The sequence below is a fragment of the Ixodes scapularis genome, unplaced genomic scaffold (assembly GCF_016920785.2).
Source record: "Ixodes scapularis isolate PalLabHiFi unplaced genomic scaffold, ASM1692078v2 PGA_scaffold1__304_contigs__length_218370807, whole genome shotgun sequence".
In the NCBI taxonomy this organism is placed as follows: domain Eukaryota; kingdom Metazoa; phylum Arthropoda; class Arachnida; order Ixodida; family Ixodidae; genus Ixodes; species Ixodes scapularis.
The window spans coordinates 172,247,382-172,265,715 of NW_024609846.1; the positions used below are offsets into that span (position 1 = coordinate 172,247,382).

An 18,334-nucleotide genomic window follows, 5' to 3' on the forward strand; every position below is an offset into this window, starting at 1 on the left:
GCACCGTTCCAAAAGGCGCCAAGGCTTCAGCGACCTTTTTCTCGTCCAACTGCAACGGTAGCCAGAGCAGTTTGATCTTGACATCTTTCGCATTGGGATCAATAATGAGGCACTTTTTTTCCTTTTACCTTGAGTCCTTTCACCGTTTTTAGCTTTTCCGCCGCTGCAGGATTTGCCATCGTTGCCATCCAGAAGTGGCTTATTTGAAACTGCCCGGGACAGCACCTCACTCAGATCAATCACATCTTTCAGACCGTCGCGAAAGTCCATCGCGCGGTACGGACGACCAGTGAGGTCAGCATGAAGAAAGACAGAGTTAAGGCACAAAGCCGCCGGCGGAAATCGTCGAAGCAGAATTCGGTACTCATCTTGGCTTACCGCCTGAGCCTGGGTATTTCCTGGCCTACGGGTGTCGTCACAATATTCTCAGGGTGTATTATTCGAAGATCGTTATTGCCATTTAAACCTGAAGTACTGGGGTTTCCTCGGCCTGAGGCCGATTGATGATTTTCCTCGGAGATCATGAAAGCCTGTCCGTTCGAAACGGCGTCTTCTTCTTTCTCCCACCAATCCCCCTCTTGCAAGCTATGTGTGGGAAACAAAGTATGGTGCGCGAGCACGTACGCAATACTTGATGAGAGCGCGCACTCCGCACGCACCCGTAATTGGGAGCGACGCCGATGCCACAAGCACGAGCAGGAGGAGGCCGTTTTGAACGACTTAAAGGGATACTTCAACAAAATTTGAAATATACCCGTCGTGTTCAAAAATAGGTTGAATATAATTCACAATATTCGTAAATGACAATCGCAGTTTGTATTTTGAGCCTGCAGGTGGCTGTATTTTTCGTTTAAACGGCCCACTCTGGCAAGCGCTCAGAGAGTAGCCAGCGGAGGGCACGTGACATCCAACGCAACCGTGACATAGTTCGTCTCGGGACGAGCAAACCTGCGGCGCGAGGCCACGGGCGAGGCTCACGTCGAGAGGATAGCCTATAGTCAGTTACAGGTTAAGAAGGTAGCGGCAAATGCCCCTCAAAGGAAATCGGATATCCCTCCGCCACCTCCGCATCCAATAGCGTCCCACCGTTTCCGTGACGTCGCGACCAACGCGCGAGGAGGGTCTTGCCTTTCTGTACATATTTGCTTTATCTTTCGACTTTGACTTAGCATTGTGGAAGCCACGAGAGGGAAATTAGAGTTCCCCCCACCGACGGAAACAAATACGACTTTCGGGGATTAACTTCCCCCCCGACGGATACAAAGGCTGCTTTCAGGGGCTCGGTTCCCTCTCCGATGAATATACAAAGGTCGCTTTCTTAAAAAGTGGGATCGGAGACAAGTGGGAATCCATTGAGACGGAACAAGGAGCGTTTCCAGTGAACTCTTTTTTCGACTGCGGAGGGATTTGAAACCGGCGCATCACACTTGTGGGAGGAGCTTCTCCTACCTTCTTGACTTGTAACCGACTATAGTCGTTCCAGCCACCGAAGCGGCTGCTTTTGTACAAATTTTGAGTGACGGGGGACAATGGCGACTTGTCGGACACACAAAAAAGATTCTCGGGGAGAGGGGAGTTCCTCCTTCCACCTCTTTTCACGTGGTGGCCGGAGGCGAGACAAACGTCGTCACTATCTGCCAAGGTTCCTAGACGATCATTACAAACGAGACGTTAGCGACATCCACCAGGTGCTCTTTGCTAATCGTTTAATTCGTTTTAAAATTCCCTTTCGTGTCTTTGTTGACAAGATATTGGTGTGTCCGATGTGATACTGCTCCTCTGAACACATATAGACCAAGAAATAAAAGCCGAAATTTCATTGTAGCATCCCTTTAAACCCAAGAACCAAAGCTTAGTCTGGAAATTTCATTCAAAGGGCCCAACGTTTCACTTTGCCTGCGAGCACCACACCTGCTTTACTCTTCGAGGGAGGCGAGGCAGTGGCTAGATGCTTTGACCACGGGGAGCAGGACCGCTGGCGCAGAGATGCCTTCTGATGGGAAACCGAAATTCCGGAATGCCATGACCTGCTGCGTGTGCCTTCTATATGTATATATATATATTTGAAGTAGGCTGATTTAGTATATGTTTAAAAATGCCCAGAAGTTATATAATATAAACCATACTTCTAAGTTTGGCAATTGAGAACAATTACCCCAAAAGTAATAATAATCTTTAGGACAACTTTTACTGTCATTTCTACAGCAGTGAAGAGCTCGCGTGCACAGCTTTGATCGGCGACCAAAGTGCCCCAGTGAACAGACATCCATGCTGTTGCGCCCGAAAAAAAGCTGTCCTCGAGTGTAATTTTTCGAAATGTGTGAAAATAGGATATGGGAGACTAATACCTATATAACCCATATTGAGGTACTCAGCGCCCAAGCGCTTGCGCTAAATACCTCAATTTGTTAGACTATCAACTCGCCCAAATGTCAATATTACGACATCACCTTTTTTTTTTCTTTCTCTCTACGATGCGTACTTTCCACCGGAACGATTTGGCCAGCGTTCCGTGAAACATCCTGTACGGAAGCAAGTCGCAAGCTGAGCGTGCCATGCTGCCCGAATCTCCTACGTTCTGCCCCAGGTTCGAGTTTGGGAGCGATTTGTTCGACCCCTCGGCAGCAGGGCAACCAAATGTTGCCCGGTTTCGTTTTCGCGGCGCCCCCTTCCGCCGCGCGGAGTTACCAACGCTCTTCCTGGCAGGCGACCCCCGGGAAAGAGCTAAATTTGCTTGGGCCGTGCCCAAGGGAGCGTTGGGTCCTCTGGGCAGTGCATTGCTTGGGCCCGAGGCTTGTGTGGCTTGTGTCTCAGCGGCTCGGTCCGGTCGCCACCATGATGGAAGGCACGCTTTCCGAGTATGCCTTCTACATGCTCTGTCCGGTCGCCCTGCTGGTCGGGTTCCTGTGCCTGGTCAAGCACATCATCCGCCGGACGGAGTTCTTCCATTGTGACGACTCGCTGGAGGGCAAGACCATCCTCGTCACTGGTGAGGGGGCCACGGCGATCTCTTGCGCCCCTAAGTTACTTTTTTTCTTTCTGCATTTGCTGTAGCCTAAGAAGGTTCATCCCCCTTGTGCCCTTCTCTGAGGCACGGGAAGCCTTGGCCTCGGTTCACGGCAATGTTACGAAGTGACCGTTTCATGCCTCGCTTATTTTGCATTATAATGCCCCCGTAACAGTAACCTTATTAATAAGAAGGACATTGCGTATCAATCTTGTTTGGCATCGGCAGTTGGCCGTTCTGGTAGGCACGCATCGAACCACTCTATGACGCGTCGTGTCACAAGCACTGTCGGATTTTGGCGCTGACTGCGACAACCTTTGTGTTAAACGGCGATCGAATGGATACCCATCTAAGCGCGCCAAGCAGCCGGACGCGAGCGGACAGATTTAGCTTGCTCTTGCCTCGGTTTCAGTTTCAACATGCCGCGCGCTATTTTGAGGCACCGCGCAAGGTTGCTCACCGTTGCCAGAGCGTCCCTGGGGTAGATTCTGCCGCGCCGTCGTCGCTGAAGAGCGCTGAACGCTGAAAGCGAATATTTGTTGTCTTCTGCGCTTTCGACAGCCCGTCGTAGAAGGGGGAAAGTTTTGGTCTGATCACATGCTATTTTTAGAACTTGCGTCCACTTTGCCTTCGTTGGCGTTCATTGCATGGGCCTCGAAAACAAGACGTCGGTGTATTTTTATCTGAGTCCACAATTGTGTCCAATACAATAGGACGTTGGCCACGAGTGAGCTTCAGTCGTGAATTGAAGCTTTACAAACGAGGTTTTAGAGAACTCCGGGACATAAAAACAATAGTGAAAAATGTTTGCTCGCGTGGCGACGGTATGCGGGATCCCGGAGAGCCATCGAGTGGCACCGGTCTGCTCTCAATTTGATTTTTTCCTTCCACCATTCATGCGGTCTAGGAAGGCCAGGGGCGAGCTTGCTAGAAGCAGCGTCTTAGCTACGACTGCATGAAACAAACATTCACTAAACCTGGGTTGCCTGAGCGCTTGAGACTCAACACCACGTGCCACTGCGCTCGTGCGCTATCTTTAACAATGTTTTTTTTTTTTTTTTTATCGCAATTTTGGCTATGATTAGGTTCCTAGCAAACTGGCCCACAGGAGTCCCATACGAAAGAGAAGGCCCAAATTCTCGGCTTTGTTTTTCTCGCCGCTGAAGAAAAAGAAAGGCTTCGCGACTTTGTTGCTCTCGCCAAGAGTTTCTCTTCCGGCCCTCTTGCCAGCTGTGTTCCGTGTGCGTTACGCCAGTGCCTCGATCCGCGTGCCAGGGCGCTGGAGCTGCCTGTGCGCCAGGGCCCCTGAAAAAAGCTCATCGACGGCCTCGACGCCCCCAAAGCGCCCAGGTAATTAGGGGGGCGACGTGGCAGCAGGAACAATCGGGGACCGGCCCATTCGTCAGTCCAGTGGGCGGCCGCGGGTGACGCGAGCTGAGACGCTTATAGCTTCTTCGTGGGCCAGGCCGGGGTCACCGGGCCCTCCCGGCCGAGGGCTGCACGGAGCGCTTCGGGCGTCAACCGGGCACCACTGGTCGTACCGAGATAGAATACAAAGGCCTTCAGAGAGAAATGTCTTAAAGAATGGGCGACCCGGCGCACGCCGACAGGCACGCGCAGAGCCGAGGTCAAATATAAAGCTGATCCGCCGATTCAAGTTCGAAATAAGTGTCTAAAAGTTTCCCAATCCACCCGTACCCTACCTGATGTCCCCTGCCGTAGTTAATATGACCGATATACCGGTGACTGAAATTAATTTAAATAAAGGGGAGCACAGGACTTGGTCAAGGTCGCGCGAAGGTATGGTGTTTTCGTGACTGACTCCACAGGACGAGTGTCGGCTCGTGGATCAGGCCCATAGCTCTCTGTGAACCGCGTCCGGTTTTCTTGGTTGCGGACCACGTGGGAGACGGCTTGCCAACGCATGTTCATACATTTCGCACAATTTACGCTGCCAATGACGCATACAATTTTTAAGCAGGAGTCCGTGAAGGTCGACATAAAGCCAGGGCCGCTTAGCGTGGAATGATCATTTTACGTGACCCACCACACTGAAGTTATATATTGGCCGTTGACTCCTTTCATGCAAGCCATCCTTCTCAGACAGGAGGCTGCTAGTTTTAGAAATTGTTAGAAACGAAAAAAGAAAAAAATATATCAGAGGAACCCATAACTTCTTGGCTAAAAACAATATCTCGCACCAAGAGGATAAACGTTTACAACCGATCCATCACATTGTTTGTTTTTTGTTTTCTTTTTTTAACTATATACAGCGTGGCTTCAAAAACAATTTACAGTGTTTTTTCACGCAAAAATAAAGTACGCATCGTCGAACGCTGATTTTCCGCCCAAATGTAGTGCTAGCGGTCTTAAAGGCCGACGACCAGACCCGAGATTCTGCAAGGCAGAAGATCCTCCTCACCATGGGGGAGGAGGAAACAGGCGACGGTGGACAGGGTGGAAGGGGGAGAGTAGGAAGCCGGGGAAAAGTGGAAAGCGCGAACTGGTCGTCGGTCTTTAACCAGATGCCAAAGTTTCAGAGCTTACCGTTATCCGAGCGAAAAGTTATAGATGATTTTCGGAAAATTTCGATGGGAAAATGGGGCCCGTTTTCGCCCGCTTTCGGTAACTGGCGCCGTTCAGCTGCATGTATTATAAAAGGTCCATCAGCAGCCATTCTCCCCTTTAAAAATTTCTGAAAATCGGTTATATATTTTGAATAAGATAACCGTTTGTTCTGAGAATTTGGCATCTGATTCGGACGGCTTGGGCTACATTTGGTCTGGAAATAAGCATTCGGTGACCCGTAGTTTATTTTTACGGTAAAAACAACAACAACAACTTCGAAATTTTTTTTGGGGGGACACCGTGCATTTCGCTGTGTGTATTTTTTACCTTACTCTTAAATTTCGAAAAGCTAGGCTGACGATAATAATAAAAAGTAAAGGTATTTTTTTAGGCATGGTAGACCTTTTAACGGAATTCCCTAATTTGAAAAAGTTGTCCGTCTCTCCGTCCATCCGTTCATTCATCCTCCCGTGCACTTCCGCTCTAAGCAATTGCTTCACAATTAGCGAAGCAATTAACGTCACCTGACCTAAACACCGATTCAGTTTCCCCGCTAAATTTAGCGGGGAAATGGGCATCAAATGACCTAAGCGCCATTGAAGTTGTCCCACCAAATGTAACCGGGAAATTAGCGTCACGTGACCTGAGGTCAACTTTGGCATGGAAATCGATGTCACCTAACCTATACACCGATTCAGTTTCGCCGCTGAATTTGGCGGAAAAATTAATACAATATAGTTTACCGCTCAAAACAACTGTTTCATGTTTCGTAAAAAAAAAAAAAATTAAAAGATCACTTTTTAAATACTGCATTCAAAGATGTCATATAAGACCTGAGACTGTGGTGGAAGAAATTGGAAACTCTTAGCAGAAAGAACAGACACAAAAAGGGACGTCTCAAGAGGGACTTCCCTTTCTGTGTTTGTCCCTTCTACTAAAAAGTTTCCAATTTCTTCCAACACTTTCGCAGATATGTTATATGACAAGATTAGCTATCACCACCTCGCCTGCACACTCACTGTCTTTGCATTCGAGCAGTTTGGAGCTTATATATATATATATATATATATATATATATATATTAAGATACTTTGATGTATTCAAATAGTTTTAGGAATTTGATTGTTTTCTAAAAAATATGTCAAACTCGTCACTCCGGTCACTTTTCGGTCAAATTTGACAGGTCATTACTTTGTCTGTACTTTAGGTAAATTTTCTTTGTTTGGCTCTACAGAAAGCCCAAAGCAATCCCATTATAGATATAATAATATCATTATTATCTGCCCAGTAGCCGCTCCGCTACTTTCACGTAAACGTTGTGAAAAATAACAAATGTTCACACATTTCACGCGATTGCGGCTCAAACAGAGGACATACAACCAAAATATTCCATTTCTAGACTGTTTTTTCTTGTAGTTGACTAATATGTCTAAAATAATTTAAAAAATAAAAATTTACAAAAATGGGGTTTTTGAGAAAATCGACCTCAAACTTGCAACATTTGTTATTTCTTACAACGTTTACGTGAAGGTAGCGGAGCGGCTAGTCGACAGATCATAATGATATTATTATATCTATAATGGACTTTCTTTGGGCTTTCTGTAGAGCCAAAGAAAGAAAATTTACCTTAAGTACAGACAAAGTAATGACCTGTCAAATTTGACCAAAAAGCGACCGGAGCGACGAGTTTGACATGTTTTTTTAGAAAACAATCAAATTCCTAAAACTATTTGAATACATCAAGGTATCTTTATACTACCTATTAAATGAGGGGAAAAAGTTAAAAGGGTGTAGAAAAAACAATAGCGCCAGCATAAGGTGTCAAACACGCGACCTGCGACGGCAGGCAAAAACACTAGTTTCTGCCACTGCGGCTTCTACGCTTCGTAACTCGATAACAAAAAATCTGGGGAACTTGCGGTTTGCGCTCTCATTCATTTGAGAAATGCCCCTAAAACATATATTTTTTTCGTGAAAATGAAAAGCTGGACCCTTTCAGCCTGCCCGATATGGGAAATTTCATCTCAAATCGGGCAGAATAAAAAAATCTGATTTTTAATTTTCACAAAAAAAATATGTTTTTGGGGCATTTATTAAATGAATGAGGGCGCAAACCGCATGTTCCCCAGATTTTTTGTTCTTCAGTTACGAAGCGTAGAAGCCGCAGTGGCAGAAACTAGAGTTTTCGCCTGCCGTCGGAGGTCGCGTGTTTGACACCCTCTGCTGGTGCTATTGTTTTCTCTACACCCTTTTAACTTTTCTCCCTCATTTAATAGGTATTATAAAGATACCTTGATGTATTCAAATATTTTTAGGAATTTGATTGTTTTCTAAAACAACATGTCAAACTCGTCACTCCGGTCGCTTTTCGGTCAAATTTGACAGGTCATTACTTTGTCTGTACTTAAGGTAAATTTTCTTTCTTTGGATCTACAGAAAGCCCAAAGCAATCCCATTATAGATATAATAATATCATTATGATCTGTCGACCAGCCGCTCCGCTACCTTCACGTAAACGTTGTGAAAAATAACAATTGTTCACACATTTCACGCGATTGCGGCTCAAACAGAGGACATACAACCAAAATATTACATTTCTAGACTGTTTTTTCTTGTAGTCGACTAATATGTCTAAAATAACTAAAAAAATCAAAAATTTACAAAAATGGGGTTTTTGAGAAAATCGACCTCAAACTTTCAACATTTGTTATTTCTTACAACGTTTACGTGAAGGTAGCGGAGCGGCTAGTCGACATATCATAATGATATTATTATATCTATATTGGGCTTGCTTTGGGCTTTCTGTAGATCCAAAGAAAGAAAATTTACCTTAAGTACAGTCAAAGTAATGACCTGTCAAATTTGACCAAAAAGCAACCGGAGCGACGAGTTTGACATGTGTTTTAGAAAACAATCAAATTCCCCAAAAAAATTTGAATACATCAAGGTATCTTTATAATACCTATTAAATGACGGAGAAAAGTTAAAAGGGTGTAGAGAAAACAATAGCGTCAGCAGAGGGTGTCAAACACGCGACCTGCGACGGCAGGCAAAAACACTAGTTTCTGCCAGTGCGGCTTCTACGGCTCGTGACTCGAGAACAAAAAATCGGAAGAACGTGCGGTTCGCGCCCTCCTTCATTTGAGAAATACCCCTAGAACATATATTTTTTTCGTGAAAATTAAAAATTAGACCCTTTTAGCCTGCCCGATTTGAGATGAAATCACCCATATATAGAGTCAGATATTTTCTTTAGCCATTCCAGGTCCCTCATTCGGATCAACTGGCGGCTGGTAAATTTTCTTATTTTTTCTTGGTACAAAAAATAGCGTGGACGAGACAAGGACACGCAAAAAAGGCACGACAGGTGCTAACATTCAGCTAGTTTGATCGGGAAATGTTAGCGTAGTACCAAAAGGAAAATAAATAAAAAATACACACCAAAATGTTTATCTAGTTTAAAACTGACAATGTGAAGACGAATTAATTTCTGCGACGTACCAGATACTGATACCATAGCTGACACAATTAGGGCGCTTTTCTTAATAAGAAACGTTTCTTAAAGTTCACTAGCAACCACTTCGCAGCTTATACCAAGTATATTGGTTTCCCGAAGCTACGGAACACAAGCGTACATGTTGCAAGGGCGAACCAGACTTATTCTTGACCCAAGGCGCGTGCTCCCACGCTCGGTCATTACTAAACCGGCCAGTCCGACCCGTGTGAACTTTCCTGTTTAGTGGAATTTTGTAAACTGCGCAGACCACGTAAGGTGTCACATGTTTCTTTTCCCATGGTCGTCTAGCGTTTAATTTGATCAGAGATGCGAGGGCACAGCCCGGCCAACTTCTTCGGGGCAAAGAAAACGAAAGGCACATATTGTACTAGTATATGCTTGCCAATTTCTTCAGGTCATGGAGGTGCGGTACAACTTCCAGTCTTTTCGGTCTCTGCCTCCCTGGGACATTTTTCCTAATTTCTTTTATCTTCTGTAGGATGGTCTCCCCAACAGAAATCGAAAACGAGCATGGGAAGCCAGCGGATTTCAGCCTAGAAATATGGAAAAATTAAAAGTAGACTTCACTTTACCCTTTTGCAGGCTAAGGAAAGCAGGGCAATCTCCTCCTCGCAAAGCCCTCCAATATATTTCCACTTCATTAGGGCGAACGCTTGAAAGGAGGCGAGTGCATGGACTCGACTCCTCTCTTGTTTAGCCCGGGTCCCACTGCTCACACATACAAAAAATTGGTTTTTATGCAGGGGCAGGTCCAAAAGGGGGGGTGGGGGCAACGGGGGCGGCCGCCCCCCCCCCCCCCCCCCCCTTCTCGGAGGGCAATTTGACATGGGTGGGCCCCCCCCCCCCCCCCCCGAAATAAAACATACTACCGGCCTGCCAAGTGGTAGTAGGCTCGGTACTCAAGAACGAGGGTTCAAAATGGGGTAGGTCGAACCCTAGCAGGCACACTTGTACTCTGAGCTTGGAGAACCACTCCGTCGCTTCAACCGCGACTGAAGTCCGCGGCGGCGGTTTCAAAGCACGGCTAATAAGTCGGCACAGCGGCGCACATCTAGGGGCTGTCGGCGCGGTGTAGTTCTGTGGCGGCTAAAACAAAAGGCGCAACCGGAGTGCTGTTTATGCTACTTTAGATGTACTCTAAGACACCGGCCCCAATTAACATTAAACCATATTGAAACACACACACACACACACATACACGCGCACAAACACACACACACACACACACACACGCACACACACACGCACACACACACACACACACACGGTGCGCATTACGCGAATGAAAGCAAGCGTACGTCATATGCAAGCGTCTTACGAAAGTTTGGGTTTGCCCTATTGACCCTAATTAATTAGGTAATTATTGGTAATTCAATAACTCAACATATTGATCCAGGGGACTAGGTGCAAATTGGAAAGTCATAGAGCAGCTTGATAAACACCCGATTTCGGTATTCGCATCATGGTACGCCTGGCGTGCTTCTTTCTTCCGACCACAAGCGCGTGCACGTGGCGCTATTGTTTATAACCCATTTTCTCTCTTTAATAACTTGCCCCCCCCCCCCCAAAAAAAAACAACAACAACAAAAAAACTAACAATTTTTTTTTTTTTTTATAATCGAAGCCGGAAAGAAAAACATACAACCTTCTTTTGTACATTAAACGCAGACTAGCTCAAAAAAGCTCAAAAGTAACCTTAGGGTGATAGCATCCGTTTTCATAGAAAATCAAGCTGACCAAAGTAACCCCATGTACTTATTAATTGAAACACGCGTACAACCTCTGAAATAAAAAAAAAATAAAAAAACGCGTCTTGAAAAAAAGTAAACGAAATCAAGCGGCATACCGGTTGAAACAATGACTGTGTTCTCAACACGCACAATCATCAGACACTCATATAACCGCGGAATGATAGAAGCTCGAGTGATGCATGGCGACGTCGAGAAGGCGGGCTTTACTCGTGCGCGCAGGGAGGCTCCGTTGCCGGCGTGCATTGAACTGGGACGCGAGCCACGTTGAAGGTCGACAGGAAAATAAACAGATCCCGTACGTAACAGAAAGAAAAGAAAAAGCCGGGAGGAGGGGGGCATAAATCTACTTCCGCATTGATCAACGGAACATTGCGCATATGCAGGAGCGACAATGGAACAGTGCCACCATCTAAACAACAACAACAAAAAGACTCATTTAATGTAGCAGAAGAGAGGTGCATCGCCCCCTCCGGGATGGTGGCCAAGATGAAAAAAGAAAGAAATTAACTTGTCCGACGTTATAATTGCACGTGGGCGGAACGTGTGTTTGTGAAACAATGCTTCGCAAAGCCCGAGTTACACTTGCTTTATTACATCATATAATGGGCACAGTATCAGCTGCATAGACTATCTCCGGCCACAAAGATGCTCGGCGCTTGTTTTCTTCGTGCACTCTTCGAACATGTCGAAAGACAGTTTCTTTAATGACCAATGGTGACGGGAGGAAGAGAAGAAACATGCCTCAGCCAGTGTGTGCAGACTGCCTTTTGTATGGCAGTGTGACCGCCGCCGTTCAGCGGACATTGGTTCCCGCAATGCACGCATCGTGGTACCCGACCACCAGCGAAGCTTCGATTATGGAGCCGTTAAGCTGCATTACTGACATTCTTTGTGTCTATACACCTTCCAGCGCTCATCAGGCGGGCCAAAAAAAAAAAAAAAAAGAAAAGTTGTGGACGCTCGCTTTCGGTGACGCCTGTGAGTTCACTTTTGTGCAGAACACGAGGACAGTCTGTCACGGCGAACGATAAAATGAACCCGGTGAATAATGAGCTCAAAATTCGATCAGAACAAAGAAATGCGCGGTGCCCGGGGTGAGCACGACGTTCCACGTCCACATCGTCCGGCCGGCGCACATCGCCATTTCTCAGAGCTAATCGTATACAGTCTTCGTCATTTGCTGTGACCCTTCTATAGACCAACGCGGTGTTTGCAAAGAAGTCCGCGTTTGCCCACACCAGCACTGCGCGCGCAGAAACCAGACTCCCGTGACGCGCATGCACATCACCGATAGCAGCGCCACCGCAGCGACGTGACGTTAGAGAGTTGAGTTGGGAAGTTTTATTCTCTCACTTTTACAGAAAGAGAAATGCGACTTCGAAATTTCACACGGTAAAACTGACCCGCTCAGTTCGGCGAAAGCCTTGAATTTTCATGAGCAGGCGCCGATTTTTTTCGGCTCCAAAGCCGTCGGTGTTGTCCCCGAAAGATGGTCATACAACTACGTCATCAAGCACGCGCCTCAAAAACAAAATACAAAGAAAAGCACACCAACGCAGATGCTTTGTCCGTCGTGAGGGCGGCGGGGTTCGCGCCGCGACTCAGCAGTGGGTGCGCGTGATGTCACCGCCGGAGCGCCGTGTGCGAAAGGAAGACGTGGCGCGCTGCTTGTAGGAACGCACTACGTGTAGGAATGCTTTCGCATTCAGCATTCCTACATGTAAGCTGTCTTAAGTGTCTTCGGCGAGTTTTACAGCGTGAGATCCACTTGGGACACCCTACAGCTGTAGTCAGTGTACGGAAGTACTTTAAGCAGTGTTGGGTAAAGCACATCTAAAAATCACTTGAAGTAATGTACAGAGTAAATGAGAGGTTATGTACTTCGATTAAAGTACTAAGTACTCCGGGCACAATGCATTTGAAGTGACGTGTTATAACTACAATGTACTTGCAACGTAAAGTACGAGTAATTTTTAGCACAGCCTCTCATGATGTCCTTCCGATCCCCTATGCAGTGTCATAGCCTCCTCTATACGGAGAAAGCCTGGCACATCGACGACGGAGCCATAGAGCGCGCGGCCGCAGGAAAAAGGAGAGGAGGAGCGCGCCGAACGGTGACCAATATGGTAGCGCAGAGCACAAAGGGCAGACCTAGACAGCGAGCGCTTGGGCCACGAGCGGCCGCTCCCCGAACCACGCTTGTTTTTGTGTTTTCGTCACCGTCGTTTTCGTACTCCGGGAGAAACGGGCGCGGCGATTCGAAAGGGCGCAGGGAGAAACGGGAAAGGGTGGACGTTGAGTTTCTCCTCTCCACGATAGCGACAAGAAAAGAGAGAGAAAAAAAAAAGATTGTTTCTGCGTTTGGCCGCTCGCTCTTTTGTGGCGCTAGCGAGCAAGGTTCTCTCCGCTCCCGTTTCTCCGCCCCTCCTTTCCCATTTACGGCGGCCGTCTTTTCACGCGACGCGCCAGGCTTTCTCCGTATAGAGGAGGCTATGGCAGTGTTTCTTTAAACTTATATGCATTGCCCCGAGGGGTAAGGGGGGTACATCGGTTATTTTTGTAAATGGCGGCGAATGTTGTATAAAGTCAAGTGACCACAGACTTGTTGTTTTACTCTTGCTGACGAACTAATTGACGCAGTCAACTTATAAGGCAATCAATTTATAGATTTTAAAGCCGTCATTACTTCACTCACAAAACTGACCGAATGACGTCTTGAAAGTCCAGACTCTTCAGATAAAAGAGCACCCTCTGTCGCACGGAGAGGCAGCTAGCCCCGGCTGCTCTTGAAGGGCACCACGTGGCTCGTGGCAATATGTGAACGTTTCGATGTAGCAATACTAATCCCAATACTTTTTTGCGTTTTATTGTGTAAAGCCAGAGAGATATTGAGAGAGATAGTGAGAGAGAGGGTGCTTTGGTTGCCCGAATTTGTGAAGAAACTGTATTTCTTGTTTTTGTTGGGATGTCCGGACTAAAAGTTAGCCACGATCGGTGTGACGACTGCCCATTCGGATTGGCGAGGCCCGTTTGACGCGGAGATTTGCAAGTGAGCGTGATGCACTATACAGACAGAGTTACTATTGCTATTCATGAAGAGAGTGCGGCTATGGATTTTGAATACGGCATTATCCTTGTGGAACGCCCCATTCGTAGACGCAAAACATATTTTGAGGTATGTATGTTTTTTTTGTGTGCTAGTGTTAGAATCCGTCGCAGAACTTAGAAACGGCCACGTGAGAATTGCGATAAGATTAAGTTTGACTTACATAGCGAGTCTGCATCGATGATGTGCTCCTTCCAAGCAAACGGAAAGGGAAGCTTTCACAAAACTGCTTCTAGACATGAAACCTACCAACGTCGCGTGCTGTCTGCAACCTGCTAACCAGTTTGGTAGTCGGCGAACCTGCGAGCGCAGCGCATAGCAATCGTTGAGCCTGTAGTCACCGGTTCGCCGATCTGTACACGGATCGGGAATAGGCCAAACGCAAAATTCTTGCCAGCTATCATCATCATGCAATCGGAACCGACATATTGTTTTTTTGTTTTGTTTTTCACATCTTTCACATGCGGTTGTGTTGCTTGATGGTTCACAATAGAGACCCCAGGCTAGCGGTTGTACCGCACTGGCTAAATTGCTCATCTCTGAGGCGCCAGACGCCCACTGAGGCAGACTAAATTCCGGCTGTAGAAACATACAACAATTTCGCTTATTCCATCTGTGGGCGAGGCGCATCTGCATTCATGATATTGGGACAATGTATTTGTGCACCCAATGGGTTGCTGTTTAGTTTTGGATTTTGGAAAAGAAAGACGGCCGCGAAATTATGGAAAATGAATTGACAGCAACGAGGTTGTGAGACTCGTCACTCAAGCAGTAAGCTGGGCCAGTGAAGGGTCTTCATCGAATATATGTAGAATATTTATCGAATATATATCGAGTATTGTTACGAATAAAAACATGAACTATAGAATAATAAAACTTAAGATGAACGTTTAATGCGGCGAACTTGTGCCAAGAAACATAAAGTCACAAAGACCTTACGTAGCCTGAAGGCGAAGGGAGGTCGACTGGATCAAGCAGGTCATGCGAAACTCTTTCTGTTTGTCGTCTGAAAGCGCGTGGGTATGGTTTCCGAGCTCGAACGATCAAGAAGATTCTACGAGTTATTTAGATCTTTCCAGTCATGCAAACAAAAGAAAGATAGAAAGATAAAAAGGACAAGCGCTGGCGGGGATCAACCCCCAGCCAGTGGCGTGGGAGTCGAGCACGCTGCTGACTCCGCTATTTGCACGCGGCATTACTCCCCTCTTGAAAAAAACGCATCGTACCAACGCAACACAAAATAAAATGCGCAACTCAAAACAAGAGAAGAGCACACTGCAGAGTCACCTAAAATACAGATTTTCACAGTCCTATCAAGCATGGTTCAGTTCGAGTCGGGCGACGTGAATCACCTTCGGGTCGCGGATTGCGGCGTGACAATGTTCATTTTCCGTCGGGCAACGGCTTGCACTTTAGGTGCCTCCGGTAGCGAATAACGTTGAGACCGAAGCACCACTTTCACAGTTCCTCGCTGCGACGATGAATTGGTGCTCAGATCCTCACTTGGCAGCCGGGCTGGAACTGCACGTCGTGGCGACAAAGATTGTACTGGCCATCGTCAGCAAGTTGTGCGGCTTGAATCAAAATGCGGCCGAGATGGCGGACATCAGCCGCTCATTGAGTGACGAACCGAGCGTCGTCGTCCTGTTCGTCTTCGTGGTCGACATCACACTCGTCGTCGGCATCGTCCTCGGTGTCGTCATCAAGGTTGTCGTCAAGGTTGTAGTCGGGGTTGTCGTTGACGTCATCGTCCGGGTTGTCCTTGGGTCAACGTCCAAGTCGTCGTTTGCGTTGCCGTCGAAGTCGTAGTCGGGCTCGTTGTCGATGTCGTCGTTCGAGTCGTCGCCTGTGTCATCGTCAGTGTCGTCGTCAGTCTCGCCGTTAAGCTACTGTTTGTCGTCGAGGCCGTAGTCGGGTTGATTGTTGACGTCGTAGCCGGGGTTTGTCTTTGGAGTCGTCCGCTTCATCGTCGTCGTCGTCGAAGTCGTCATCATGTTACCGTCGAGGTCGTAGCCATGGGCTGTTTCGAGTTCATAATGCGGGTCGTTTTCGAGGCCATAGTTCAGGCCGTCGTTGATGTCACAGTTGGTACGCACCGTGGGCATAGATTGCTTTATCACGCACCTCCACCAAAATGTCACGAATAAAACTTTCAGCCTTTCCACTCTGGTGAAGAAGGAAGACCAGCGAAGCTGTACTACGGTGGGAATGAAGTAATGGCCGGCCGCAAGTCGGCAGGCCAGAGTGGAAAGGCTGCAGAGGTGTCTGCCACCTATGAGTGACGCTGGCAACCAGACAACCGGCAAGTCGGTTGTCTGGTTGCCGCCGTCGCTCTTGTATGGCGGTAGCTGTCCAGAGTTTACTGTCATCATTTGCTTGCTGACGGACACGATACTGGGGAAATTATTCCTTAACAGCTCCGCTGTAAAAAAACAAACTTGAGTAATAAAACTTAAAATGAACGTTAAATGCGGCGAACTTGTGCCAAGAAACATAAACAAAGACCCTACATACTCTGAAGGCGAGGGGAGGACGACTGACTCAAGCAGCCATGCGAAATACTTTTTGTAAGCGCGTGGGTACCTAGAAGTTTCATGGCTCGAACGAACAAGAAGATTCTCGAGTTATTTGGAACTTTCCAGTCATGCAAACAAAAGAAATATAAAGAAGACAAGCGCTGGCGGGGATAAAACCCCAGCCAGCGGCGTTGGAGTCGAGCAAACTGCTGACTCAGCTATTTGCACGCGGCAATATACCTATGTGTTTCTAGGCTTCCGGTAATTCAAACTTTGCATTCTTCAAACAAAGTTCTGGTGCCCCTCAGGTTCAAACTAACGATACTCCGCTGTATCACATTTTAGATCTACTACCCAAACTTTACCAGGCTAAACTATCGGTACCAGGACCCCCTCCCCCCCCCCCCCCCCCCCCCCGTCCCCAATATGGCGGAAATTCGATAATTGATCATGGAGTACGCTAGATGGTTTCAACTCGTGTAGCCACAAAAACTTGCTTATCTTTCACAAACAAGGTTGCTGTGAACGCATCACGGAAACGCAAGAACAATGTTCAAGGAACTAATGCCCCCAGAAAAAGGCCAGAAAAAAGGCACCTTCAAAAAGGTCCCTTTGCAATCGGCGAATCAGCCTGCACCCTCGGGTCGCGAGGCCATGCCAAGCGCGGAGAATCGAGAACTGAATCGCCGCCGACCATGAAGGTCCCTTGGTTAAAGGGACCTTTATGATCTCGTGAATGGGGTATTATCCACTCTCGCTTTTCGCATATTCATGGTACCACTCATTCTCTCGTTTTTACCCAGGGAGGGGAAAAAAAGATTTTACCAGCACGTGTTGTAAAAAAGGCAGTTGTATTTTACCCACGACGTCCTCACCACACCAAGAAACGCGTACTGGGGCGATGTAAAGAAACCGGGAGCATCCTCCAAGATGGCGTCCCCTTCCCAGTGTATCCGACAGATTTTTTTTTTTCACTTTTGCCAGACTTTTTTAAAAGGGGTCTCCACCATTTTCGTAAAATTTGACCAACGGAAATATAGTTAATAGACCCTTTTCAAGATGTCTATCAAGCAACATTGATGGCGGCCATTTCTTGGGCAGGAAGCGCGTGATTGGATCCGAGTCCTCGCCGAGCGCTGACGTCACACTGGTGTCTAATACACGCTCGAAGCACTTGACCCAGCAATGGGGGGCAGGCGATGGCGCGGACTTGTGAAAAAGGTCTGTTGCGTGGAGATTCCAAACGTTCCTATTTTTGCTCTTTCTAAAACCGTTGTGCATAATATTTTCACAAAAAAAAGTCAAATCTTTGGGTGTAGGAGACGTAATACAGCGATTATTGTTGGAAAACACCGTCCGACGGCGCCCCCTGGTGTCTGCTTCTAGGCGCAGAAAGAAGGGTGTTTTACAATCTTTGATTAGATTTTTAATAAAAAAAAAAATCGGCCGCCCATAAATGTAATTTCAGGCTTTTTTTTTTTATCAGTCTGGTTGGGACACGAGTGTCAAACATTGAATTTTACGTGCTTTTTTTTTTTTAGAGCAAAATTGACGGCGCGACATTTATTTGAAATTCTGGGAGCAAAGTCCATGGCGTCACGGAATGCTCATTCGCTCTTTCCACCTGAACGTGAAGGGGAAGCCGATCGACCTCTCCTTCTCCACGCACCCGAAATGACGAGAGAGAAAACAAGGGGAAGGGAGGTGACTACCGACCAAATCGCGTCTCGCGCCGTCAATATTGCTGTAATTTTTTTTTTGTCGCGTAAAATTAACTTTTTGACACGCGTGCCCCAACCAAACTGATAATTTTTTTTTTTTCAGGGGCCCTTTAAGATGTTTAGAGCCCGTCAATTGAGTTATCACTAT

The 18,334-nt window shown here is 46.9% G+C and overlaps 1 protein-coding gene across 2 annotated transcripts in view; it reads left to right on the forward strand.

Annotated features, from left to right (window-relative positions):
- LOC8052664 (retinol dehydrogenase 13) overlaps positions 1–18,334 on the forward strand; it is a 47,942-nt gene that overhangs the window by 17,033 nt on the left and 12,575 nt on the right. Inside the window, exon 1 of one of the 2 annotated variants that reach the window (XM_042291000.1) lies at positions 2,659–2,989. The exons of the other annotated variant lie outside the window; for it this stretch is intronic. Within the exon in view, the coding sequence (XP_042146934.1) occupies positions 2,836–2,989 (154 nt within the window). The 5' untranslated portion in view covers positions 2,659–2,835. Of the gene's footprint in view, positions 1–2,658; positions 2,990–18,334 lie in introns of those variants that run through there. 2 annotated transcript variants of the gene reach the window in all.